Below are 26,018 nucleotides of genomic sequence, written 5' to 3'. Positions count from 1 at the left end.
TCATTCATTCATTCATTCATTCAGTCTTCAAGGTATTCCTATTTACCAGAGGAGATCCTGTACAAAAATCAGTGTAACCGTACCATGCAGACTGAGGATGCTTTGAATTATGGCAGTGTAGAATTGGACCAGCAGGCGTTGTTGGACTCTACTTCCTCAGTTGCCTGAGGAAGTACAGGCGCTGCATGGGTCTTCTTGATGATGGCAGTGGTGTTAATGTCCCATTTGAGTTTATTGCTGATGTGGGTGCCGAGGAACTTGAATGATTCAGTTAGGGTTATGGGTTGGTCTGAGATGGTTATTGGGACATTAACCAATATGAGAGTGAATATTTATTTTACCCCACTCCACTATGTTATGATCATCATGTTTTGGACTGATGAATGAGTTGAAGAAGGATGCAGCTACAGTTCATGTCAACCTTTAGGCCCAGTGACCCCACTATAGAATGCAGTCTTAGAGGGCACTCATATAGAGAGCCAGAGAGCCGCGATGGAGAGAGCACACTACAATTATTGTGTCCTTTATGGCATCTCAATTGTCCATTTTGTCTGTATGAAATTCTGCCTCTACAGTTTTAGTTATCATAGATACATAATGTAGGAGCCAATTTAGAAATGTCTGTGACTACTTATGTCAGCTGGGTAGAAGGCAGCTCCAGGTTTTGTGAATGGAATCAGGGTAGTTAGTAGCGTTATAGTTTTTGACCATGCGACAAGCGATTTAACATGTTATGTTTTTCTTTTATTTATTAAATTGTAAACGGCACATTGTGGTCTTCTTTTCCAAAAACCTTGAAAAATGACTTGGGCAATTATCGCATGAGGCTAACGAAATACAACTACAACAATATCAAAAGATGTACACACACATACAATACATATCGGTTAATAAGTATTTTATTTGAATCTTTTACTCGTACATGGAGCAGCGCTGCTCCCTTTGTGTTATTCATGTCATAATTAATACAAGCCAGAAGAGACAGTGAAGTCTGGTTCTAATGAAACCACAACGGTTTGAGCACAGAGAAAATCTTTAGAGGAAAGGTAGCTGAAAGACTAAATCATTTAACACCAAGATATAACATTCCCACAAACAGACCAATCATTTAGCTCGACTTCCATTTCTTTCATTGTTTGTCTGGTCTTCCTTCAGTAGATGTGTTTTGCTGAAGAAATTCTTCTTCACCTCGTCCCCCGCTTCCCCTTAACGGAACTGCAGGGGGCTCACCCGTAGGCCAATCACGTCTTTGCCGATCTCCGTCACCTAGGAAACGAGATATGGTTAAAAGGTTAGCAAAAAGGAGTTATGGGCAGCTTGTGTCAAAAAACAATAGCCTCACGCCATCATCACCAAAAGTCTCTCGATGAAGAACACGGAAAACACACAAGAACCTCTATGTACGCCATTGCACAAGAACCAAAAGGATAAACTATAGCAGCCCTAGAAAATATCAATGCCCCTGAAAGAATAAAGAAAGGCTTGTAATATTTAGTGAGTGTTGTTCATGATCGGAAGATCACCGGTTCGAGCCCTGGTCAAGGCCGGAAAGTGGTGGTGTTGGCCAGCAGGGAGCACTCTGGACATGTAACAATGCCCCTGTTACGGTGATAGGGACACGGTATAAACTTGAAACTATAGCTGCGAGTGCAGTCCTTCGGATGGATGCTAAACCAAGGTCCTGAATGAATTCGGTGGTTAAAGAACCCAGGACGCCTATCGCAAAGAGTAGGGGGTTCCCTGACGTTCCTGGCCAAATTCCCAATCAGGTCTCTGACATCAAGGCCACCTAATCATCCCTTCCCCTTAATTGGCTGATATCAATCCCAGTCTCCTGAGCCGTTCAGCCATTGTGTAGTGTGATGTGTGTGTGGTGCCAGTGTATGGTAGCCATTGTGTAGTGTGATGCGTGTCTGGTGCCAGTGTATGGTAGTCATTGTGTAGTGTGATGTGTGCCTGGTGCCAGTGTATGGTAGTCATTGTGTAGTGTGATGTGTGTGTGGTGCCAGTGTATGGTAGTCATTGTGTAGTGTGATGTGTGTCTGGTGCCAGTGTATGGTAGTCATTGTTTAGTGTGATGTGTGCCTGGTGCCAGTGTATGGTAGCCATTGTGTAGTGTGATGTGTGCCTGGTGCCAGTGTATGGTAGTCATTGTGTAGTGTGATGTGTGCCGGGTGCCAGTGTATGGTAGTCATTGTGTAGTGTGATGTGTGCCTGGTGCCAGTGTATGGTAGCCATTGTGTAGTGTGATGTGTGTGTGGTGCCAGTGTATGGTAGCCATTGTGTAGTGTGATGCGTGTCTGGTGCCAGTGTATGGTAGTCATTGTGTAGTGTGATGTGTGCCTGGTGCCAGTGTATGGTAGTCATTGTGTAGTGTGATGTGTGCCTGGTGCCAGTGTATGGTAGTCATTGTGTAGTGTGATGTGTGCCTGGTAGGGATGGGCACCGAATTCGGTACTTTTGAGGTACCGAACCGAAACACGTCGGTACTACCGAGTATCGAATCAAGTGAGAAACCTTTTTTTTTTTTTTTTTTTAACTTTTTTCTTTTCATGTCAACGTTCACACGCACAATATATGCTTACCTAGGATTTGACTTGATTCAACAACAAAGCAGTCGGAGCAATGACAAGCCGAAAACTGTCGAAATTGTAGTTATTTGAAGTTTGGATTTTTTCTTTTTACGACTGAGGTAGGTAAATTACATTTCTTGAGACTAAAGTACCGAAAAAAGGTACCGTTGGGTACCGGTATCGATTCACAGGTACCGGTATCGGTTCAAATGTGAAAGGTACCCATCCCTAGTGCCTGGTGCCAGTGATGGTAGTCATTGTTTAGTGTGATGTGTGCCTGGTGCCAGTGTATGGTAGTCATTGTGTAGTGTGATGTGTGCCTGGTGCCAGTGTATGGTAGTCATTGTGTAGTGTGATGTGTGCCTGGTGCCAGTGTATGGTAGTCATTGTGTAGTGTGATGTGTGCCTGGTGCCAGTGTATGGTAGTCATTGAGTCTGTAGCCCAAGGTTGGGTGCTACACAGTGGTGGTGAAGGAGGCAATTTCCACCCTAAATTGTGGAGAGCGCTTTGAGTTGGAGAAAAACGCTATATAGGCTAGTAGGGAAACTTTCACACTGCTACTACCAAAAACCAATGCAGCAAAGAAAACTGGTATATAGAGCCATGTCATATTGGAATTGGAATTGGAACAAACTGCCAGTACATCTTACACCGATAACCAGTAAGATATGTTTTAAAAATAAATTAAAAACAGCATTGAAACAAAAATAAATAAGTTTACATTAACCGTTTCGGGGCCAACCACGGATAAATCCGTGTTTCGAATCCAATGGTTGAGGACCAACCACGGACATGTCCGTGGCAAGGTTGTTTTGGCTTTTATTCAATTGTAATAACCTACTCAATGTCACCGAGCTGCACTGCAGATCTACCCTCCTCTTCGAATTCTGAAAAGTGCATTAGTGGCCAGATCCTCTTAGTGGCGCTGTCTCGATAATGCAGTGTGCCCTGAGGCAGAACGGTGCACTATTTTTTTTTTTTACTTTCAATGTAGTTTCCAGTTAGCTGGATTCTGGATGTGCAGCCTAGTAGCTTGGAATACGTTTTGGGATGCGGATTTCACTATGCAGTAAAGGAATATATCATCAGCCAATGGACATATGGATCTACCAGATGGCGATCGATAACTGGGAAATGCTTTGGGGGATCCAACCGGCCCACGGTAAGATCTTTCTCACGTAAATTACATGCTGATCAGGGCTTGTTATGATAGCCATCCACCCGATCAGCTAATGAGGCTAACACGGTTATTGATAATCAATCATCAGAAACGCCACCCCCCCCCCCCCCCTTTCATGCATTCATGGTGGACCATCATACCGATCATATGCAGTTTGAGTTTTAACTGTAGCTTCTGTATAGCCGAAATGCCATTGGATTTAACGTTATTAGCCATTAGCCCTGTATCTCGCCTTCCAGGAAATATCCCAGCCGAAATCCCTTATAACGCTTATATTCAAGACGCTATAAAATGAGAACGTATTGATGAAAAAATTATTTCTTTAAGCCATTTTGAAGGGACGGTTTATGGTGTCAATTGACAATGAGAATGGACAGATAGCAATACTATAAAGTATAGATTTAGCTCTACAAACAGCCCCACGGAGTATGCAAGTCTGTTTAGAAATGCTGACCGTCTACAGTGATTTTAGACGGATCCAAATGGCCATGAATGTGTCTGAAAGGTTAATCCCTTTTATTGCATTTTCTGTGATCCGATACTCTGTGTACTGTAATGCTATTTGGAATTATTTTTATATGTAGGAATATTGGAATGTATTTTTAAATGTATGCTACTATAATGTTATGTATGTATTGTTTTGTTGTGTGTGGACCCCAGGAAGACTGTTGTTGCTGCGGTGATGACTAATGTGGATCCGTAATAAAGATATAAATGTAATGAGTTATTGTAAGAGCCAATTTACATGGTTGTATTGCCATATGTTATATTTTATGTATTTGTTTGAATTTATGCATTTATGTTGATTTCTGCCTGTAATACATTGTGCCTGCCAAATTGGGTTTGTGGCATCAGTTCCCGTTGCTCACCAGTAGGTGACATACTTAGCTACTTAACACATTCCCTGCCACGCAATTTGAGCATCTTATACCACTCTCTGCCAGCACTCTAAGTCTATGGAGATGTTCACCTTCTTTGCAGGGCTATAACTTTTTTAATTGTATTGCTAAATTGACATTACTATGGCCCATTCAACATCGATTATCTATCGTTCAGGATGTAGGAACGTTTAACTTTTTCATTCATAGATTCATACGAAAATACCGTCTAGAATATAAATATGTTTTTATCGTTTTCTGCAGTAATTCCTAGAACGTGAGATATAGGCATAAACGCATATATAGATTATCAACTGCCGTTTGTTGCCGATCCACGCTATATAAAAAATTTCAACTGTACATGATCCTAAACGTTATGACTTATCATGCGCGGATGAACGGGGGGGGGGGGGGGGGGTCGTTTATAAGTCTGTGATAGTCAGTAAATGCTTTATGTAGTATGGGTTGATTTATTGATCAGTTGGTTTGTAAACAAAGAAATGTACAATCGCCTTGAAAATGTCGTCAGCATCCTCTTACCGTTGGCCACTGAGACTGGAGCAAAAAGATCCCACTTATTTGACGGCGATCGAGTCGATCCATTTCCGGTTTGTATAATAATAATAACAGCCCAAATCATGTCGATTATTGAGTTATGGCAGCGATCCATATACACGGTGTGTCTTGAGTCCCGTGAAATTTTGAGAGTGCCGGACGCATTTCCAAGACGCACCGAGATCGACTCGTCCATTTCCGGTTTGGTAACTCGCCGATCATCCACCAAGGGGCAGTATTGAAGCGTTGCAGAGTTGTGCATGCTCCCACTGCATCAGACCAGGCTCCGTGAGGGAATTATGAATAACATGGCGAAAAAATGAAATATGATCTCAATAACGTTGTACACCGTGGAATGGCAGAATTAGCATGAACTTGAAACACGTCGTAAGCTGTTTCCGGCGCTGGATGTGTTAACACTTTGAATGCCCATCACGAGAATTCTCGTTTTATTTTTTTTATTAGCGATCTGAATTCATATTTCATCAACCGAGTCTACCGTTGGTATACCTGCCCCGCCAGGCGCTCAGATGTGAAAAAAGCGCCCCCTATCGTCTCCCAGATGGTAATGCACCATTTTGGATTGGACTCAATGAGACTCAATGAGAATGAGAATGGCGCTGCTCCGACCGGCTGCCTTTCTGTCCGCTCCGTCGAGACTGTGCTTACTTTTGTTAATTTGTATAGTTTTAAGAGTTTTATTTGCACCAACTGTTGGTGCATTATATGTGTATGACCGTCAGTCACTCATTGACATTGGATTAAGGAAAACTTACCGACTGGATTGCTCTCTGGATCGGATTGCTGAGCAACAACAGTGGCCAACGGGGATCCTTTGTTGTGGCCGAGGCAAGGAGAAGGCGCGACGGCGAGGTAGAAGAGCCGGCGTCCGAAATAGATTGAGGTCCAAACGACACAAAACCACATTGCCCAGCATATTGTTGGCCAATGTGCAATCGATAGGGAACAAACTGGACGACATCAGAGCACGGATCCAATTCCAGAGGGACATTCAGGACTGCAACGTCCTCTGTTTCACAGAAACTTGGCTGTCTCCAGACGTCCCACATCATGCAATAGAACCGGCAGATCACTTCTTCGTTCTCCGCAAGGACCGTACGGCAGAAGAGTCACTAAAGACGAAAGGAGGCGGCATTGCTTTCATGATAAACAAGGAGTGGAACAAATGGAAGGCTCGGATCCAATCCAATTCATAACCAAATTGTTTTCGGAGATTTGTGGGGCTAATCTTTTCCCCACGCCGCTCATACTGTCTCGCGCCCACAGGCTGGGGAAAGAAAATAAAGCCGGAGGAACCAACCCCAGACCCAGAGCGTTCATCGTACTTTTCCACAACTACCAGGACAAGGAGCGTGTTTTTGGGAAGAGAAGGGAGGATCTGCGATACCGTGGCCACAAGATCTCACTCTACCCTGACTTCAGCGTCGAACTGTCCCGAAAGCGCGCGGCTTACAACGACGTGAAAGCCCGACTGTACAAGAAAAACATTCGTTTTGGAATGCTGTACCCAGCTCGCCTCCGCGTGGACTTCGAAGACCAAACGTTGTACTTTGACTCTCCCGCAGCTGCTCAGACATTCTACAACGCTCATTGGCATGACTGAGGTAACTACACAACGGTCGGGGTTTGTTTATTTACACACCAGATTTAACGTAGGCTGGCTAACAGCTGGCTGGGACTGAATGACGTTAACACACCAGCATACTGGTTGGCGCGTCCCCTACTCTTTTCTTTTCTTTGCTTGACAAATCTCGAGTTGTTATTCAAGTTCAGTATCTTTCAGTTATTTCTATTTCTATAATGTAATTCTACAACAGCTGGCTTGGACTGAATGACGTTAACACACCAGCCTACTGGTTGGTGCTCCCCCTACTCTTTTCTTTGCTCGACAAATCTTGAGTTGTTATTCAAGTTCAGTATCTTTCAGTTATTTCTATTTCTATAATGTGTCGCTTGTCACAGCGAAATGCACTTTGATATATACTTTTTTTTTTTTTTTTTCTTAAATTGGGAGCTCACGCTCACGTTCTAGGTTAGGTTAGGTTTTAGCTTCTAGGCTAGGTTCTAGCTTCTAGGTTAGGTTTTAGGTTAGGCTAGGTTCTAGCTTCTAGGTTAGGTTTTAGGTTAGGCTAGGTTCTAGCTTCTAGGTTAGGTTAGCTTCTAGGTTAGGTTTTAGCTTCTAGGTTAGGTTAGTTTCTAGCTTCTAGGTTAGGTTCAAGGTTAGATTCTAAGCTAGGTTAAGGTCTGTAGATGCACCGGAAGTTTAGTAGCGATTACCTGCGGTTCTCTAGATGTGGGAAAAAGAGAAGGGAACCTAGGATGGGAATGGAGAGGGGATTATTTTGGGGGTTGCTTACACCGGATGCGGTCCGGGAAAGGTCGGTACTTTCTGTTGTTAATGCTGTTTTTGCAGATGTTGTGGTTACACATACAGTTTATAGTTACTTATTTGTTATTTGTTTTTTTCTTTGTCACTTTATGAGTCTACAATGCCCCTGTACAGGGGGCCTGTATATGGGACAATCAGACCACTCAAATCTTGAACTGAATCATGACTTCATCTAATAATAGGAGGGACAACTCTGTTAGACTGATCACGTGGAATGTCAAATCTATGAACGGGCCAGTCAAACGTTCAAGGGTTTTTGCTCACCTAAGAAACTTGAAGGCCGATATTATGTTTTTGCAAGAAACTCACTTATTGAAAGCAGATCAAATTAGACTACACAAGCCTTGGATCAGCCAGGTATTTCACTCCAATTTTAATATTCGGGCAAGAGGTGTTGCGATACTGGTAAACAAAAAAGTTCAATTCACATCCTCTAACGTTATCTCTGACCCGGATGGCAGATATATAATAGTAACGGGCACTCTATTCCAAACCCCAGTGCTCTTAGTCAATATTTACGCTCCCAACTGGGATGACGTTGGTTTTATGAACAAGATCCTCTCCTCCCTCCCAAACTTAAACACACACCAACTTATTTTGGGGGGCGATTTGAACTGTGTTGTGGACCCGGTTTTGGATCGCTCTTCTCTAAGACCCTCAACACTCTCTAAAATGTCCAGGTCCTTATCAGCCTTTATGAGGGAAAATGGATGTGTGGACCCATGGAGATCTGCTAACCCACTATTAAAGGCATTCTCTTTTTTTTCACATGTACACCACTCTTTATACCAGGATAGATAATTTTTTTATTGATAAAACCCTGTTAGACTCTGTCCGCTCAGTTGACTATTTAGCCATTGTAATTTCAGACCATGCGCCTATACAAATGGACATCTCCCTTACTCTGAATAGAAAAGATCGCCCTCCCTGGAGATTTGATACCTTGCTACTTTCCGACAAGGGGTTTTGTGACAAAATTTCAAAGTCAATTGATGACTTCTTACTCACCAATAGATCGGATTCAATATCTCACTCACTGTTGTGGGAGACTTTAAAAGTGGTTCTGCGTGGTGAAATTATCTCCCATGTAGCCCATGCGAACAAAACCCAGAGAAAGCGGCTGCAGGACCTTACAGATTCTATTCTCCAGCTTGATGGTGAGTACGCCGCAGACCCTTCACCTGAATTGTATAAAAAGAAGCTGGATTTGCAGTCTGAATTCGATCTATTATCCACAAAGAAAGCTGAAGGTCTGCTGCTCCACTCCCGCGGCCTGTCGTATGAATATGGAGACAAGAACAGTCGGCTGCTTGCACATCAGCTCAAGCGCAGAGCAGCAAGGCACCGGAAGCAAGGCACCGGGTCCAGATGGCTATGAGGCAAGTTTTTATAAAAAGTTTTGTGACAAACTCGCCCCGCTTCTGATGGAAATGTTTAACGAGTCCCTGAAAAATGGGACACTGCCACATACTCACACAAGCAACCATTTCCCTCCTACTTAAAAAGGACAAAGACCCCACAGATTGTGGATCGTATCGCCCAATTTCGCTGATTAACAACGATGGAAAGGTCATTGCCAAGGTGATGGCTAGGCGTCTGGAGAACATCTTACCTCTGATTATTTCTGAGGACCAGACTGGCTTCATTAAGGGTCGCCACTCCTTTTCTAACATTCGCAGACTCTTGAATATTATACACACTTAAGGTCCTTCTCTCCCTCCTGAGGTAATTATATCTCTGGACGCGGAGAAGGCCTTTGACCGCGTGGAGTGGGAATACTTGTTCACGACTCTGCAGAAATTTGGGTTTGGGGACACATTTATTTCATGGGTCCGGCTACTCTACTCCGCCCCCTTGGCCTGTGTCACTACCAACTCTATAAATTCCCCTTATTTCCCACTTTCCAGAGGGACACGCCAGGGTTGTCCTTTGTCTCCATTATTGTTTGCCATCGCCGCTGAACCTCTATCCATTGCACTCAAGTCCTCGCCCCACTTCCGTGGTATCACCCGTCACGGAGTCGAACACAGGGTCTCCCTTTACGCTGACGACCTTCTGCTCTATTTGACGCATCCTATTACCTCCATCCCTCACATAAAATCTATGTTAAGACAGTTTGGCTCTTTCTCAGGCTATAAGCTAAATTTTCATAAAAGTGAATGTTTCCCCATTAACAACTCAGCCTTACAAATTACACAATCTTCAATTCCCTTTCGTCTGTCACAATCAGGCTTTAAATATCTGGGCATAAAGATCACCCACACCTTAAACTCTATTTTTTAAGCTAACTTCCCCCCATTAATCACTAACATGAAAGCTGACTTTCAACGTTGGAGCAGCCTGCCCCTCTCACTCTCCGGTAAAGTACAATGTGTTAAAATGAATATCCTGCCCAAATTCCTGTATGTCTTTCAATGTCTCCCTCTATTTCTACCCAAATCCTTTTTTCTCACAATAGACCAAGCAATATCTGCCTTTATCTGGGGGGGAAAGATCCCTAGAATAGGCAAAGCCATCCTACAAGGACCTAGGGGGTCAGGTGGACTTGCGCTCCCTAATTTCATGCACTATTACTGGTCTGTCAACATCCATAAAATTATTCTTTGGGTGAAAGCCCCAGAAACTGACTGGTGTAGCTTAGAAGCACAATCGTGCCATTCATCCTCCCTGGCAGCTCTGGTCTACTCTTCTTTCCCTCTCTCTCCTTCCCGGCACTCCTCAAACCCTGTTGTTCTGTCCACTCTAAAGATTTGGATGCAGTTTCGTCGCCACTTTAAACTCTGTGCAGCATCAGTCTTGGGGCCTATTAGTAATAACCACCTGTTTGTTCCCTCCACTCTGGACTCGTCTTTTACACGCTGGAACAGACTCGGAATAAATAGTTTCAAGGATCTATATGACGGTGACACTTTCTCCAGTTTTAGCTCCTTGTGTCTCCAATTTGGTCTTCCACGCTCTTTTCCTAGCCCCCCTCAACGATCAAATTGGGAGAGACTCTTGGGTCTATCACCAAACCAAAAAGGGCTTATATCTGAAATTTATCAAAATACTATGTGCTTGACCAAAGACAAAAGCGCTAAGACGAGATCCAGGTGGGAGGAAGAGCTGGGGGTGGAACTGACAGAGGGGTGGTGGGGGGGAGCACTGGATAGGGTGAATTCCTCCTCCACTTGTGCCAGACTCAGCCTAATACAGCTAAAGGTGGTACACAGAGTACACTACAGCAAAGCAAGACTAGCTGAAATCTACCCAGACTCCAATCCCAATTGTGACCGCTGTAATAGCCCACAAGCTGATCTCTCTCACATGTTTTGGTCCTGCCCGGGGCTTAGACCATTATGGTCCTCGATATTCAATGTGCTCTCGATAGTACTAGATACCACAATACAGCCCTGTCCACTGTTGGCCATTTTCGGCGTACCGGCTGAGCCTCTCCCTATTAAGCCAAACGATACCGACATGTTGGCTTTTGCCACGCTCTTGGCCAGACGGAGAATACTCCTAGCCTGGAAACTGTCTACACCTCCCCCTTCTCCGCCTGGCTAAAAGATATGGTCTCGTTTCTAAAACTAGAGAAGATTAAGTATGCACTTAGAGGAGTTAACGAAAAATTCTTTAAGAAGTGGCAGCCGTTCATTTCTTACTTTAACAGCCTATCTGTTCTCCCTCCTGACTGAGTGTCTTCCTTCTTTGAGTGATCCTCCCATCTAACCAGGCCCAACAGTACTATGTAATACCACCAGATAACTATGTAGATACTCTATAATTGATTAATGTACCATATCTGACTCAGACTATTTTCCCTTTGTTTATTATTATCATTATCATTATCATTATCATTATTATTATTATTATTTTTTTTTTTATTATATTATTTAATTTGTCTTTGTTAAATTTTGTATTTTGTATTATTTAGTTTAATTTAATTGTATCATTGTAAGTAGCAATTGTTATTATTGTCTGTAATTTAACCTTTTCTCTGGTTGCATGTTATGTATGTAACCCTACATGTTGATTCGTGGGGTGGGTTTGGGGGTGGGTTTGGGGGTGGGATGGGTAGATTATACAAAAAAAAAGGGGAAAAAAGGGTGAATGAATAATTCTGACTGTAATTGTACAAACTTGCTTCTCCAAACTTGCTTCTCCAATAAAAACTTTAGCTTTAAAAAAAAAACAAGGAGTGGTGCGATATAGGCAACTTTCTCCCGAGGGAGTTAACGTCCATCATCATGATCGGAGTATATATCCCACCACAAGCGAACACTGGGGCCGCACTTTCAAAGCTACACGACGAGGTAAATAGACTACAGATAGCTAGTGTTCTGAAGGGCCAGATTAACACTGAGAATCTACGTTTATTATTTTATATAACTTGTATATTATTTATATATATAAGCTATATACCTTTAAGCCTCCGTTTGAATCATAGCATTATTCGCTTTCCTCATTGGACACCGCCCCTGGCATTGACGGTGCCAACAGTCGCGCCCCCCAGACAAGTTCAAAGACGAGTCCGGACAAGTTGAGACATGCCCTTGGCCAGCGCATTGATTCCGGACAAGAGATTCGGTTGCGCTCTAGAAATGACTCTGAGTATATATTGTGAAAGTCGCAAGCAGCAGCAGTGCGAAACCTAAACACGTGAAGTGCGAAGTGAACCCAGTAACTAGTGTGAACCTTAGCAAGTGTGTGTGGACTTAACGTAATTAGTATCAGAACACGAGGTGAACCTAACAGCAGAACGATTGGACATGTGAGCAGTGGAACCTACCGGCGGTGTATCGTTACGGATAGCTAGTAGCTCCTTAGATACGACCTTGATATTGTAGAACCATTGTTGGTGTATTATAGTGAATTGTGTAAACGTAGTAACGTGGAGAAGAGCATCGTTAATACCATTGGCGTTTGGTTTTAACTACACCTGAAGATCTGCATCGGGCTAGCTTCGAGGACGAAGCTAGCTAGCTATCATCACTGCCGTCGGGCATTGGATTAAGAGCTATTACCCTGCTATCGAGCACTTGGATTACAAGGACTGGATCCGTATGAGACCCCTTTTCTTCAGTGACCAGCAGGAGTATCCGACTATTCTTCAATTCCTCTGGAGCTTACCACTCCGTGGGGGAAATCACCAGTCTCCAGCTATACCCCTCGTTTGCCCTGTATCGCCATCTCACTCCATGCAGCGTTCCGGTCGAGTATTATTAACCTAGGAATTATTCATTCCCACTGACTTTGATACTCTGACATTCTACTATCATTCGCCATAAAAGAGCAACGTACGAATTCTCAGTTGTACATTTGATATTGCTAATAAAATACTGTAAACGTTATCCCTTTGTCCCTGTGCCGTATATTGAGTGTCTGCCATATTTAACTGTACTGTCTGGCAAGTAATAATAATATTTAGTAGTGGTTTAATCTAAACAATCTTTAATACAGTCAGGGTTTTGTAACCCCTCAGTTACAGCTAGCGTTGACGCTGCCATTTTGGTTCTGGGCAATTTCAACAGCGCGCGTCTTAAAAAGGTGTTGCCGAATTTCTATCAGCATGTGACCTGTCCCACCAGAGGCGAGAACATATTAGACCATGTATACTCGCAATTTAAGAATGGGTACAAGTCACAGGCTCTTAGTCCTTTCGGCAAGTCGGACCACGCCGCCATCTTTCTTTTGCCAAAGTATAAACAAAGTCTCAAGCGAACGCCGGTAGTATCGCGAGAGGTTAAGCGTTGGACTGTGACGTCAGAGGAGACACTCCAAGCTGCACTCGAATGCACAGACTGGAATGTATTCCGTGATAACACAGCAAATATTAACGAATACACTGAAACGGTGCTTGACTTTGTCTGTACTCTGGTAGAAGAAACAATCCCCTCTACCACAATTAGAATCTACCCAAATCAAAAGCCCTGGGTAGATAAATCCGTCCGTGAGGCTCTGAAAGTGCGCACCTCAGCCTACAACACCGGGCTGGTGACAGGCAACATGGATGAACACAAGACGGCAAGATACAACGTCAGGAGAGCAGTAATAGAGGCAAAACGGCGTTAAAGGGATAAAGTTGAACTTCAGTTTGAACAGGCTGACTCTAGAGGTATGTGGCAGGGCCTCAGAACAATGACAGATTACAAAAACACCCCCCTCAAACTGAACAGTGACATCTCCTTAGCAAATGATCTCAACACCTTCTATGCGAGGTTTGAGGCTGTGAATAACAACACCAGCCTACAAGCCACGGCAATGGGGGGGGGGGGGGGGGGGGTCTGCTGATGGAGACTCAGTGTTCAAGGCAACAGAGCATGAGGTGAGGCGGACCTTTAAGAAAGTGAATATCAGGAAGGCAGCAGGACCGGACGGCATCCCGGGCCGCGTCCTAAAAGTCTGTGCCGACCAACTGGCCCCGGTATTCACTGACATCTTTAACCTGTCCTTAGAACAGGCTGTCATCCCCACCTGTCTGAAGAAGTCCACCATCATCCCTGTACCCTGTAAGCTTCTATCCCCAGGCCATCAGGCTGCTAAACGAACAATGAATGAACACTACACAACAACAACCACCAAACGCACATAGCACACACATCCACACGCACACACTCACTTTAAACAAACACACTGTAGCACCCACTCCACACACTTTATAGCACACACCCACTTTAAACAAACACACTGTAGCACCCACTCCCCACACTTTATATTTATGGATGAAGGATTGCACTACAACTCGTACACCTTACTGTAAATTGTACCTAAAATTGTACCTCATCCCATTTCTGCTTTGCACTAGATAGTACTGTACATTAGTAGACTGCATAGTATTGTATATTATATGGTAACTCAGAACATTGTACATATGTCTATACCGAACACTGTGACCTCATTTTTCTTCTTCTAAATTACATGCTATATTATGTTATTATGTTATTTGATACTATCTTGTCTAGCACAGTCTCTGGAGCGTAACAGTAAGAAGCATTTTGTATGAAAGTATTCTGTACTTCTGTATGACAACTATTAAAGAACTTGAACTTGAACTACCCAAAAAATCTACGCCCGCTTGCCTCAACGACTACCGCCCTTGTAGCTCTCACCTCCATAGCCATGAAGTGCTTTGAGAAGCTAGTGAAGGGCTACATCTGTTCCTCCCTCCCCATCAACCTGGACCCCCTGCAATTTGCATACCGCCCTAACAGGTCCACGGAGGACGCCATAGCCCATGTGCTGCACACAGCAGCATCACACCTGGACAAGAGGCAGGGGAACTATGTGAGAATGCTGTTCATCGACTACAGCTCAGCATTCAATACCATAGTCCCCTCCAAACTCATAGCCAAGCTCAGGGACCTGGGCTTGAACTAGGGCCTCTGCCAGTGGGTCTTGGACTTCCTGACGGGCAGACCCCAGGTGGTAAGAGCAGGCAACTGCACCTCCTCATCCATCACGCTCAACATAGGGGCCCCCCAGGGCTGTGTTCTGAGCCCCCTCCTCTACTCCCTGTACACACATGACTGCGTGGCACAGCGGAACAACACAATCATCAAATTTGCTGATGACACAGTAGTGGTGGGCCTGATCTCTGCCAACGACGAGAGGGCCTACCTGGAAGAGGTAGAGAATCTGTCACAGTGGTGTCAGGAGAACTGCCTCTCCCTGAACGTCAGCAAAACAAAAGAGATGAATGTGGACTTCAGGAGGTCGGGGGTCAAGGACTACAGCCCCCTCAGCATCGACGGGGCACCGGTTGAGAGAGTGAACAGTTTCAAGTACCTCGGAGCCCACATATCCGAGGACTTGACATGGACCACACACATTGACAGTGTTGTGAAGAAGGCACGACAACGCCTCTACTTCCTCAGGCGCCTAAGGAAGTTCCAAGTCAGTCAGAAGATCCTTTTTTTTTAATCCACTTTTTCTCCCATTTTTTCTATATTTTCTCCCATCCCAATTTCGTATCATCCAATTCAACCCTCCCCTGTCACGGACGCCGTTTCTTGCCTCCCACATACATAGCACAAGTCCCCTCCGGTACTTGAGGTAACAGCAGTCGCATCTTTTCACCTGCGCAGCTCGATCTCTCAGTGGCGAGGAGTAACGCATGGGAGGCTCACGCTGCCCCCGACACTTCCTGATTCTACTGCGCAGGCGCACCAACCGACCTGTAGGAGTCGCTGTCCACAACGCCCGATCCCCACCCATCAGTTTCCCACCCCCTAATACGGCCAATGTGTATTAGTACGGACGACCAGCTAAACTGAAAGCAAATGTGGAGCGCTGGGCTCGAACTGACGAGCCCAGCGTCTCCAGCATTTCGTGGCGAGCGCCTTGCCCACTACGCCACGTAGCCGCCCCTCAGTCAGAAGATCCTTAAGAACTTCTACTCATGTACAATAGAGAGCATCCTGACTGGCAACATCACCTCCTGGTTTGGGAATAGCACTGCACAAGACCGTAGCAGACTACAAAGAGTGACACGTTCAGCCGAACGCACAATTGGAGGGGGGCTTCCCACCCTCCAGAACATTTACAACAAGCGGTGCAGGGGTAAGGCTAAGAGAATCATCAAGGACTCCAGCCACCCGAACAACTGCCTCTTTGAACTGCTGCGGTCAGGCAAGCGATACCGGAGTCTTAAGGCGAGCACAGAAAGACTCAGAAGAAGCTTCTATCCCCAGGCCATCAGGCTGCTCAACGAACAATAAACACTATGCAACAACCATCAAATGCACACAGCACACACACCCACACACTCACTTAACCCTTAGGGGTCACGCTGGAGCTTTGAACCCGTCGGCGGACAACAAAAGAAATTAGAATCCCTCTTAAATGCTCAAAAAGGACATCTTTTCAGAAATCGATAAAAATAGAAAAATTGCCATTTCTAGTGCTTTGACATGTAAGGTATACGTCCCCCAACTTGCTAAACCTAATACGACTTGTAAATACGTTTAATTCTTGCTAGATGGCATGATTGTAATAATCTCCATTTGCGATAAGAACTACAACGCGTCACGAAACGCACATACATGGACGCGCGCACACACACAATAGCGGCGTGTGCGCTGTGAATAGGTGTTACACCCCCGCAGAGGCGTGAGACTGGTATCAGAGCCTACCCCCCCATCCAAATTCTAAACATAATAATGTATGAATTATCTGATGCAATAATATCCACGGGACTCGACTTTTTGCAGTCGTTTATCCTCTCCTGCGTGAGGAGTCTGAGGACATTCGCGGACATTGTCTCAGATAAAAAAAAAAAAAAAGCTTACATACACACACTCTCGCTCTCTCTCAATTCAAATGGGCTTTATTTAACATTAACTACTGTATGGCAGAGTGCGTCTGTGTATACGAGGTATGAATGATCACTGGCTGCTGTGACAAGTTTGCTCACCCGCGCTGTCGCGCTATATAAATCCAAGTCATTATTATTATTATTATTAAACACGGACCGCTTTAGTTGACAAGCTTACATAAATTTCGGGTCATTTCATAATAGCAGTGTGGACCAGCTCTGTAACCAGCTCTGTAACAACGCATCTCGCTAGTTGACAGCTTACGCATGATGTAAAAATTGCAACGTTTCAACTAGAAAGGTAGGCTCAGTAGAGCCCAAATCTCTACCAGACGGGAGCTTTCTCTCTCTCTCTCTCTCTCTCTCTGTCTGAGAACCCAGGTTGCTTTCTAACCTATACTAAAGACATGCCTGTGAAGTGTCATCAATCACTATGGCAAGCACACATCCGTGGACATGTACACACACTTTCTTTCTTTCTTTTTCTCTCTCTCTCTCTCTCTCTCTCTCTCTCTCTCTCTCTCTCTCATTTCTCTCTCTCTCATTCTAGAGAAATACAACCACAAATGGCAAGAATATGCTCTTTTGTGGTGTATGTGTTCAGATAGAAATGAACCTCTTGATCTCTGCTGTACTGGACCACAGAGACGCGGTCTTTGTTTTCTCCCACATTGAGTTTCTCCACCACTCTCAACAAAATTACGCATAGCTGGGAATCCATTCCTTGTGCCGTCAGAACCATCTAGAAGAAATACTACATCCTTTCTGGCAGTGTCATGATCAACTATAACGGTGGTTGGTACAGTAAATACCATCCGAGTAGAGTAGAAAGTAGAGAGGTGAAGACCCTCTCTCTCTCTCTCTCTCTCTCTGGATTGATGTTGTAGTCTGAAAAAATGCCAGGAAATGCTCAGAGAATTGTTGCATATATAGAACACAAATGTTCTAGAATGTTCGATTATGACATCATACTGTGACATACTCCTCCTGTAGTGTGAAAAAACATGCATTCTCATAAATATTACGATCAAATCTATTTTGTACTTGATGATACATTTGAAATTGGTTTGGTTATGATCAGTGATGCCGGTAACGCGTTACAAAGTAACGCGTTATTGTAATCTGATTACTTTCCCCCGAAAATAGTAATCTAACGCGTTAATCTTTAAAAGCCAGTAATCTGATTGCAGTTACTTGTCCAAGTGGCTGTGCGTTACTATTTCGTTACTATCTCATCATAAATTCATAATGCAGGCGGAATGCAGTATTTTATTTCGTTTTCGACAGTCAAAAATACATTTTGAGCTGTTTTTCTTTTGGGAGTGACGTAGTGTGGCAGTGAAAGGGTTACACAAGAATGTGTCCCGCGGCGTGACTGGACACTCTGTCTGTGAGTGACTCTGCTTTGGTACAATCACATTCCCCATCCACAGTCTGCGAATCAGAGGCAGAGTAGGGCGGGTCTTCACAGCACGTCATGTGACATATGCGCCAATCGTGTGACAGCAGGGCTCCGTCGTCGGAGAATTCCACCCCAAAACGCTTGGCAAAATTAAAAGTGAGTTTCTGTTCAGACTTCCATCCCAAAACGCTCGTATAAACGTAGCCTCAGTCACTACTTCACGTTCATATGCGGAGGAAACAAAATACTGTCTACCGCTAAAAACAGCACATCCAATTGCATTGAAAGCATCTGGAATCACAACACTAGCCGACGCTTCGACTAGGTACAGGAGGACTCGGAGGCCAGCCAAACAGCAAAAGAGAGAGATTGTTTCTTTCCCTTTTGATTAATGTATATTTGATGGTGGCAGAGCAAAAGCTCTCTTATTTGCCAGATTTACAGTTAATTTACATGTTAAAGAGAGACTGATTGTATGTTTATAGAGAGACATTTATAAAAACAATTTAATAGTTACAGTTGATATAATTGAATAGTTCAGCCTGCATTTGTTAGATGTGAATGGATACACTGGTTTTGTAAAACCACTGGCTGGCTGCTCTAATGCTGTGAGCATCATAGACTGTTGCTTTACCATACTTGATGGTACAGAAGCTGAAGCACTAGTTTAACAATTTACGTTATGTGCAGAGAAACAAGTTAAAAACAATTTATGCACTTTCAATAAAGCGTTTAAAAAAAAACGGTTGGGGGAACGACGACAACTTCGTAACCTAGTTACTTTCAAAGTAACTAAGTTACTCTGATAATCAAGTAATCAGTAAAGTAACTTGGATTACTTTTTAAAGGAGTAATCAATAATCAGTAATCGGATTACTTTTACAAGTAATCTGTGGCATCACTGGTTATGATCATGTTATTAGTGTGTGTGTGTAAAAAAACTAATTAATAATATAATTATTATAAATGTCTCTCTCTCTCTCTCTCTCTCTCTCTCTTGAAATCTACAGTTACACATTGGTGTATTTAGTGAGGTAAATGAGTACAAGACATGTTTCACAGACACACACACACACACATACACAGACACACAGACACACAGAAACACACAAACAAACGATCAAATTAAAAGCTGGATATAAATCTGCCACACGTGCTGTCAGTGAGTTTACTAAGTCAAGGATGTCTTACTTTCACACACACGCGCACACACACACACACACACACACACACACACACACACACACTTACATTTACACATTACATTTACATCTAGTCATTTAGCTGAAGTCATCAGGAAGGGCACAACTATATCAGCTGAGTAACTAACAATGTTCATCAAAGTGTTGAGTGCTACAGTGTAGGTTAGTATATTAGGACAAGTGCATGACAGTAAGGTTAGTTAGGGTTGGATTTGAATGTGTGTCGTTTGGCTTAGGTTGAATCCAGCCTCATCAATGAAAATAAATTCATGCGGCTGTGCAGCAAGTTCCTGCTGTTGTGTGAACAGGCTTGGCGTCCACCCCAGAAGGTATTCTAGTCATTCTAGAGAAATACAACCACAAATTGTTATTGGTTTGCTTTTTTTTTTGATATGGTACAGTACTGTAAATACCATCTCTCTCTCTCTATCCCTCTCTCTCTCTCTACTACTTTTGGATATGAGCATTTTTTCAATACCCAACTATGTAGTGGCCGCTTGTCGCTAGGCTAGGCCTCCTGCTGGGTCCATTCACTGGAATAACAAAGGAATGACTGGGCCTTTGCTCCAGGTGTGAAATGGTTCTAGTGACAATGATCACATTGAATTCTGGGAGTGTAGTTCTCTCATCAGATAGCTGAATGAACTTGGATCAAGTTCTAGTCCTATCCTGAAAAGTAGTTAGGATTTTACCAGAATGTTTGATAGGACATTGATTGAAAACTATCGTCTCAAATTTGACAATTGATGGCTTATTTTGAAGGTATGAATCTGTAATTTTACATTATGTAACAAAAAAAAAAGAGAATATTCTGAGAAGGTGGAGCTACAAACTTTAGACCTCAGACAAACAACACACTGCAGCACCCACTCTCCACACTTTAGATCAGGGGTGGGCAATTATTTTTCCCGGGGGGCCGAATGAGCAACTGAAAATATGTTGGGGGGCCGGGCCAAAATTCCAAACTCAATTATGCATAATATACATTTTATTTCTATATAAAAAGCAGTAAATGGCATTGTTTTGACCCCTGGTAAGAGTGTATGTTATTATTTGGCAATTAAAAGGTGAGGTTAGCTTTCAAAAATATCATTTATTCAAATAGAATTTATTTCCAAAATGATAAACAAAATGTGAAACATTAATAACAAAGGGCATTTTGAGTTTCATATACTATTGAAACAAGGATTTTCTTAGCTTTCTAAAGACATCACATCATCTTATAGCAAAAATAAACAAGACATGTCACTGAACTGTGTAAAGAAAAGTGTCCCAGTTTTGTAGCCTTTTTTACTTTACATGCCTATATTAAACATTTAATGTTTTCAGAACTGTGCAAAAAAAAGAAAAAAAAATATCAAGTGTCCCATTTCACTTGTTATATTTCCACATTTTAGTGTTCTTCAGTTCTTTTTTTTCATTCAGTGTGAGAAATCCAGTCTCTGTTGAGCTTTAACAAGTCCATCAAAGTCAGGTTGCATGTCTGAGGTGGAGATGCGAAGCACAGCTGCCAGATGTTCATCAGTGAGAGAGGATCTGTACCTGGACTTGGTAAACGTCATGACTGAGAATGTCTGTTCACATATGTAGGTGGATCCAAAGAGAACCAACATCTTCTGAGCATGTCTCCTAAGCGTATACTGTGCGTGTGAACGTTGACATGAAAAAAAAAAAGTAAAAAAAAAAAAAAAAAAAAATTAAATAAAAATATTTTTTTTTATTTTTTTTTTATTATCATGTAATCTTTCGCGGGCCGGTCAGAATCATCCCGCGGGCCGGATCCGGCCCGCGGGCCGTACAATGCCCAGGTCTGCTTTAGATCACCTAAACACACTTTACACTTTATATTTATTGGTAAAGGATTTGCACTACAACTCGTACACCTTACTGTAAATTGTACCTAAATTGTACCTCATCCCATTTCTGCTCTGCACTATATAGTATTGTATATTAGTACATTGCATAGAATATTGTATGGTAACTCAGTTACTTCTATTCTGCATCGAACATTGTACATATGTCTATACTGAACACTGTGACCTTTTCTTTTACTTCTATTTTACATGCTATACTATTTTATTTCATACTATCTTGTCTAGCACAGTCTCTGGAGCGTAACAGTAAGAAGCATTTTGTATAAAAGTATTCTGTACTTCTGTATGACAACTATTAAAGAAACTTGAAACTTGAAAATGGATGAGAAAAAAAAACTCCGGAATCCACATTTTACTTCTCACGCATGTAACCGGAGCCGATCAGATTCATTCTGGACCCTCAGCACAGCGTGTAATATGTGTTTTACAGTATACGCGTGGGATCAATAAAAGGATCGATTTTTGGAATGGCGATCAGGAATTGGAATAATCCATTTGGATACCATCTGATCTCAGGTAAGGAATCTATTTTACCAGTCTTAGGATAATCAGACCTGTTTTCACGGAGATATAAGCTTTTCCCCTATAATGTGATATGGCTGTTTGACTGTAAGAGCGATCAGGAACTGGCGGCACCAGCGTGCACACGTACACATATACTATCGATAATCTAGCGTTTATTTGAAAACGATTCATAAATAGGCCGAAAAATGACAACGTTCTAGAATATTACAGTACAGGGCGATTATCATGGAATCTTTCCCCCCCCCGTGAAAACGGAAATGAACCGATAAAAAAACAATCCGCTTCGACAATGTTGACTGGAAAATGAGTCATTGATAAGCGACGGGCAGATTAGACACATAGCCATAATTTAAAACATAGATTAGGCGATATTAATGCTAACATTGAAGTGGATGGTGGGCATTCAAGCACTAAATGTGCGCCCCCTGCTGGGCACTGAAAGTGTTAATGGGTAATGGGACTGATGACAGCAGGTGTTTGGTTACCGGCAGAGAGCCAACAGTTTTTGGGGGTATATTATTACTGCAACAGACCTTGTGGACATTCTATATTTCAACCAGACGAGTATCCCGCACGAGCCACAGACGCGTCAACTATATGTTCTAGCCGGTTTTCAGCCTCCTCAGGGCTTTATAGCTTTATTGTTTTTGTTTAGTCAAGTTAAGCCCTTATAGTTATTATTATTGTTGTTGTGACCAGTCCTCTGACCTGTGTGACCCTGCAGACCTGCCCCTTGTAGGGGGGGGGGGGGGGGCAGTAGCTCTAAAGGGGGGGGAAGTAGCTCTACATACCTGTGTGACCCTGCAGACCTGCTCCTTGTAGGGGGGGCAGTAGCTCTACATACCTGTGTGACCCTGCAGACCTGCCCCTTGTAGGGGGGGCAGTAGCTCTACATACCTGTGTGACCCTGCAGACCTGCCCCTTGTAGGGGGGGCAGTAGCTCTACATACCTGTGTGACCCTGCAGACCTGCCCCTTGTAGGGGGGGCAGTAGCTCTACATACCTGTGTGACCCTGCAGACCTGCCCCTTGTAGGGGGGGCAGTAGCTCTACATACCTGTGTGACCCTGCAGACCTGCCCCTTGTAGGGGGGGAAGTAGCTCTACATACCTGTGTGACCCTGCAGACCTGCCCCTTATAGGGGGGGCAGTAGCTCTACATACCTGTGTGACCCTGCAGACCTGCCCCTTGTAGGGGGGGCAGTAGCTCTACATACCTGTGTGACCCTGCAGACCTGCCCCTTGTAGGGGGGGCAGTAGCACGCTCCGGACAGGGGGCACTTCTCCACCGGCCGCCCGCGGTACAGGGGCACGAAAGAGGCGGCGCACAGGTCAAAGGGATTGTGGGGGTCGTAGTTCAGCTGGTGAGCGTCAGTCAGGGTCTTCTCGCAGGCCGACAGGATCTTGCGTGTCTGAGTGAGAAGAGTGAGAATGTGTGTAACGTTAAGAGAACTGGTGCGTTATTAATCGCCCCAGAGCATGAAGGGATCATTACACACACACACACACACAACACTGACACACACAACACTTACACACACACACACACACACACACACACACACACACACACACGTACAACTCAGTGAACCTACACACACAATACTGACACACACACACACATACAGTACATACAACTCAGTGAACTTACACACACAATACTGACACAAACGCATACAACTCAGTGAACTTACACACACAATACTGACACACACGCATACAACTCAGTGAACTTACACACACAATACTGACACACACACGCAAACAACTCAGTGAACTTACACACACAACACTGACACACACCACTGACACACAACACTGACACACAACACTGACACATAGAGCTGCCGCGATTACCGCATTACCGCGGTATCGCTGTTACATCACGCCCACCGCAAGAGTAGGCTGAATACCGCGTCACCGATGTTTTTTTTTTTATAATAATAAAGCACCCTTCTCTCGTTGGGCTTGCGGCTCTGCAGATATACCCTACTCCTCTATCGAGGTTCCAAGCGACCCTATTGGGTACCAGAAAAGTCATGTGAAACATTGCAGACCACTGATTGGTCAGAAGAGAGACGCGTCACACGATGGATCGTCTTGCAGTGCTTTTACTTCCTGAATCTCAGCCATTGATCAGAGCTCAGTCACAACACGGCTAATATACGTTAGCTCCCACCGGAGACCGGAGTGGATTACCGACGTACCGTCGCTCCTCAGGGAACGAGGCATAATGATTTTACTGCAACGAAATGTTATAATAAAAGCCCTTCGTTCTATACACTTGTCTGATTGAAAACTTTATTAACAGGGAGCTCCAGTAGCTCACCACGTACCGCGAGTGCTATTTCAGCGCCGTGGACAACCGTGCTCGTCACGGATCTGGGGCTGAGCGCGTTCGAATCCCGGACGGCAGCCGTGCCTTTCCCAGAGTGTCTTCCCCCCCATCTGAACCCTTTCAGCCTGCTTCTGTCGGTCAAACTTGACCAAGTATGAATGCGATGAAAAAGCGATAAACGCTAAAAGAACCAGCTGACTGGTCAAAGTAAAAAAAAAAAAGAAAGAAAACTTTATTAACAGACCGCAGAATGGGTACAACTCTGCACGCTCTGAGCAAAGAAAGGAACTGAGATATGAATTGAGTAACGCTTGCCTTGCTATGGTCCGGTAAATACGAACGTGTAACTATATAACGTAATGCCACAAAACGAATGCCTTTGTAATCATAAGTAGTAACGTTATAATAATAATAAGAAGAAAGGGTCGCGACACAGAGGGGATACTTCGAATCCGTGTTTCACTTTTAACGAATGCGTGCTTGCCGAATCCCAAACAATATTCATGCTGCAAAGTCATCCTCTAAAGATAGACATTTAGACTAGAGGCAGGCTATATGCTATAAAGAGTAGACTACAAAAAAAAATGCATTCAAACTTTTTTTTTGTGTGTGTGTGTGTGTGCGGTAATAACCGCAGCGGTAGGAAATATTTCGCAAATGTGTGCGGTAAGGAAAACATCAATACCGCGGCAGCTCTACTGACACACACACACGTACCTGTTGTGCGACCTCTGGCTTGGGCCCCAGCTCCAGCAGGCGTCGGGCAAAACTGGCAGCAGTCTTGAAATTGCGCAGTTTAAAGAACAGGTTCAGAGCCGTACGTAACACTAGCACCATGTGGACCGGCTGGAGACTGCAGTGGGTGAAGTACGCTGCCATCTGGGGGGGGGGGGGGGGGGGGGGCGGGGCGGAGAGAGGCATGAGAGATATAAGATAAGATATTCCTTTATTGATCCCTTCAGGCATCATAGCAGCATGGGGGAGGTACAGGTAGTAGGAGACATGATACAGGTCATAGAATTATAGTACAGTGGAGAAGTAAAAATACAAATAGAATAAAAATAGGCAGTGTAGACAATATAACAATATAATTAACTCTGGACATGCACATAATGGGCAAGTAGGCAGTGTAAAAAGATCAAGGTGCAAGATGAGGGTATGTAAGCAAATGTTATATTTGCCATACAATAAATATAGCTACAATATATATATAATCTAATCTAATATATATAATCTAAAAATGCTAAAATATAATCTAAAAACCTAAAAATATGGTCTGATGATATAGATTTAGGTGCAGTGAAGTGCAAAGGAGAAGATTAAACGATTCTACTCGTTCATGACGGAAGTATTGATAAGATTGACTGAAAATGATTTGGTTAAAACAGAACTTCCAACAAAACTTCCTTCTCTCCAGAAATCACAGAGATAGAAACCACCGGTAGATAGAGTCCACCGATAGAAAGCTGGATATCTTTACCTCACATTAGGCTTGGGCGGTATGACGATATTACGGTATACCAGGATATTTCGAAATCCCGCCGGTATGATTCTCAATACCGTGACGGCACAGACTGCTATTACACTGACACAGAGTTGATTGTAGTGCACAGCACGTGCCAGCAGAGGGTTACGTGGCTATCGTTCTGGGAGCTAACGGTAGTAGCTGGCTGGCTAACTAACGTGGCTATCATTGGGAGCTAACGGTAGTACCTGGCTGGCGCTGGCTAACTAACGTGGCTATCGTTCTGGGAGCTAACGGTAGTACCTGGTTGGCGCTGGCTAAC

At 43.7% G+C, this 26,018-nt stretch overlaps 1 protein-coding gene across 1 annotated transcript in view; it reads right to left on the bottom strand.

The window, feature by feature from the left end:
* Nucleotides 1-883: 883 nt before the first annotated feature.
* copa (COPI coat complex subunit alpha) overlaps nucleotides 884-26,018 on the bottom strand; it is a 151,578-nt gene continuing 126,443 nt past the window's right edge. Inside the window, exons 28-30 of the mRNA XM_084327315.1 lie at nucleotides 24,949-25,110; nucleotides 23,111-23,305; nucleotides 884-1,266 (exon numbers count right to left, since the gene is read on the bottom strand). Coding sequence (XP_084183441.1) covers nucleotides 1,207-1,266; nucleotides 23,111-23,305; nucleotides 24,949-25,110 — 417 coding nt within the window. The 3' untranslated portion in view covers nucleotides 884-1,206. The remainder of the gene's footprint in view (nucleotides 1,267-23,110; nucleotides 23,306-24,948; nucleotides 25,111-26,018) is intronic.

Source organism: Notolepis coatsorum (genome assembly GCF_963971535.1).
Source record: "Notolepis coatsorum genome assembly, chromosome: 13".
Lineage (NCBI taxonomy): Eukaryota > Metazoa > Chordata > Actinopteri > Aulopiformes > Paralepididae > Notolepis > Notolepis coatsorum.
Note: the sequence above shows the minus strand (reverse complement) of the source record. Positions and strands in the feature narration are given on the sequence as shown.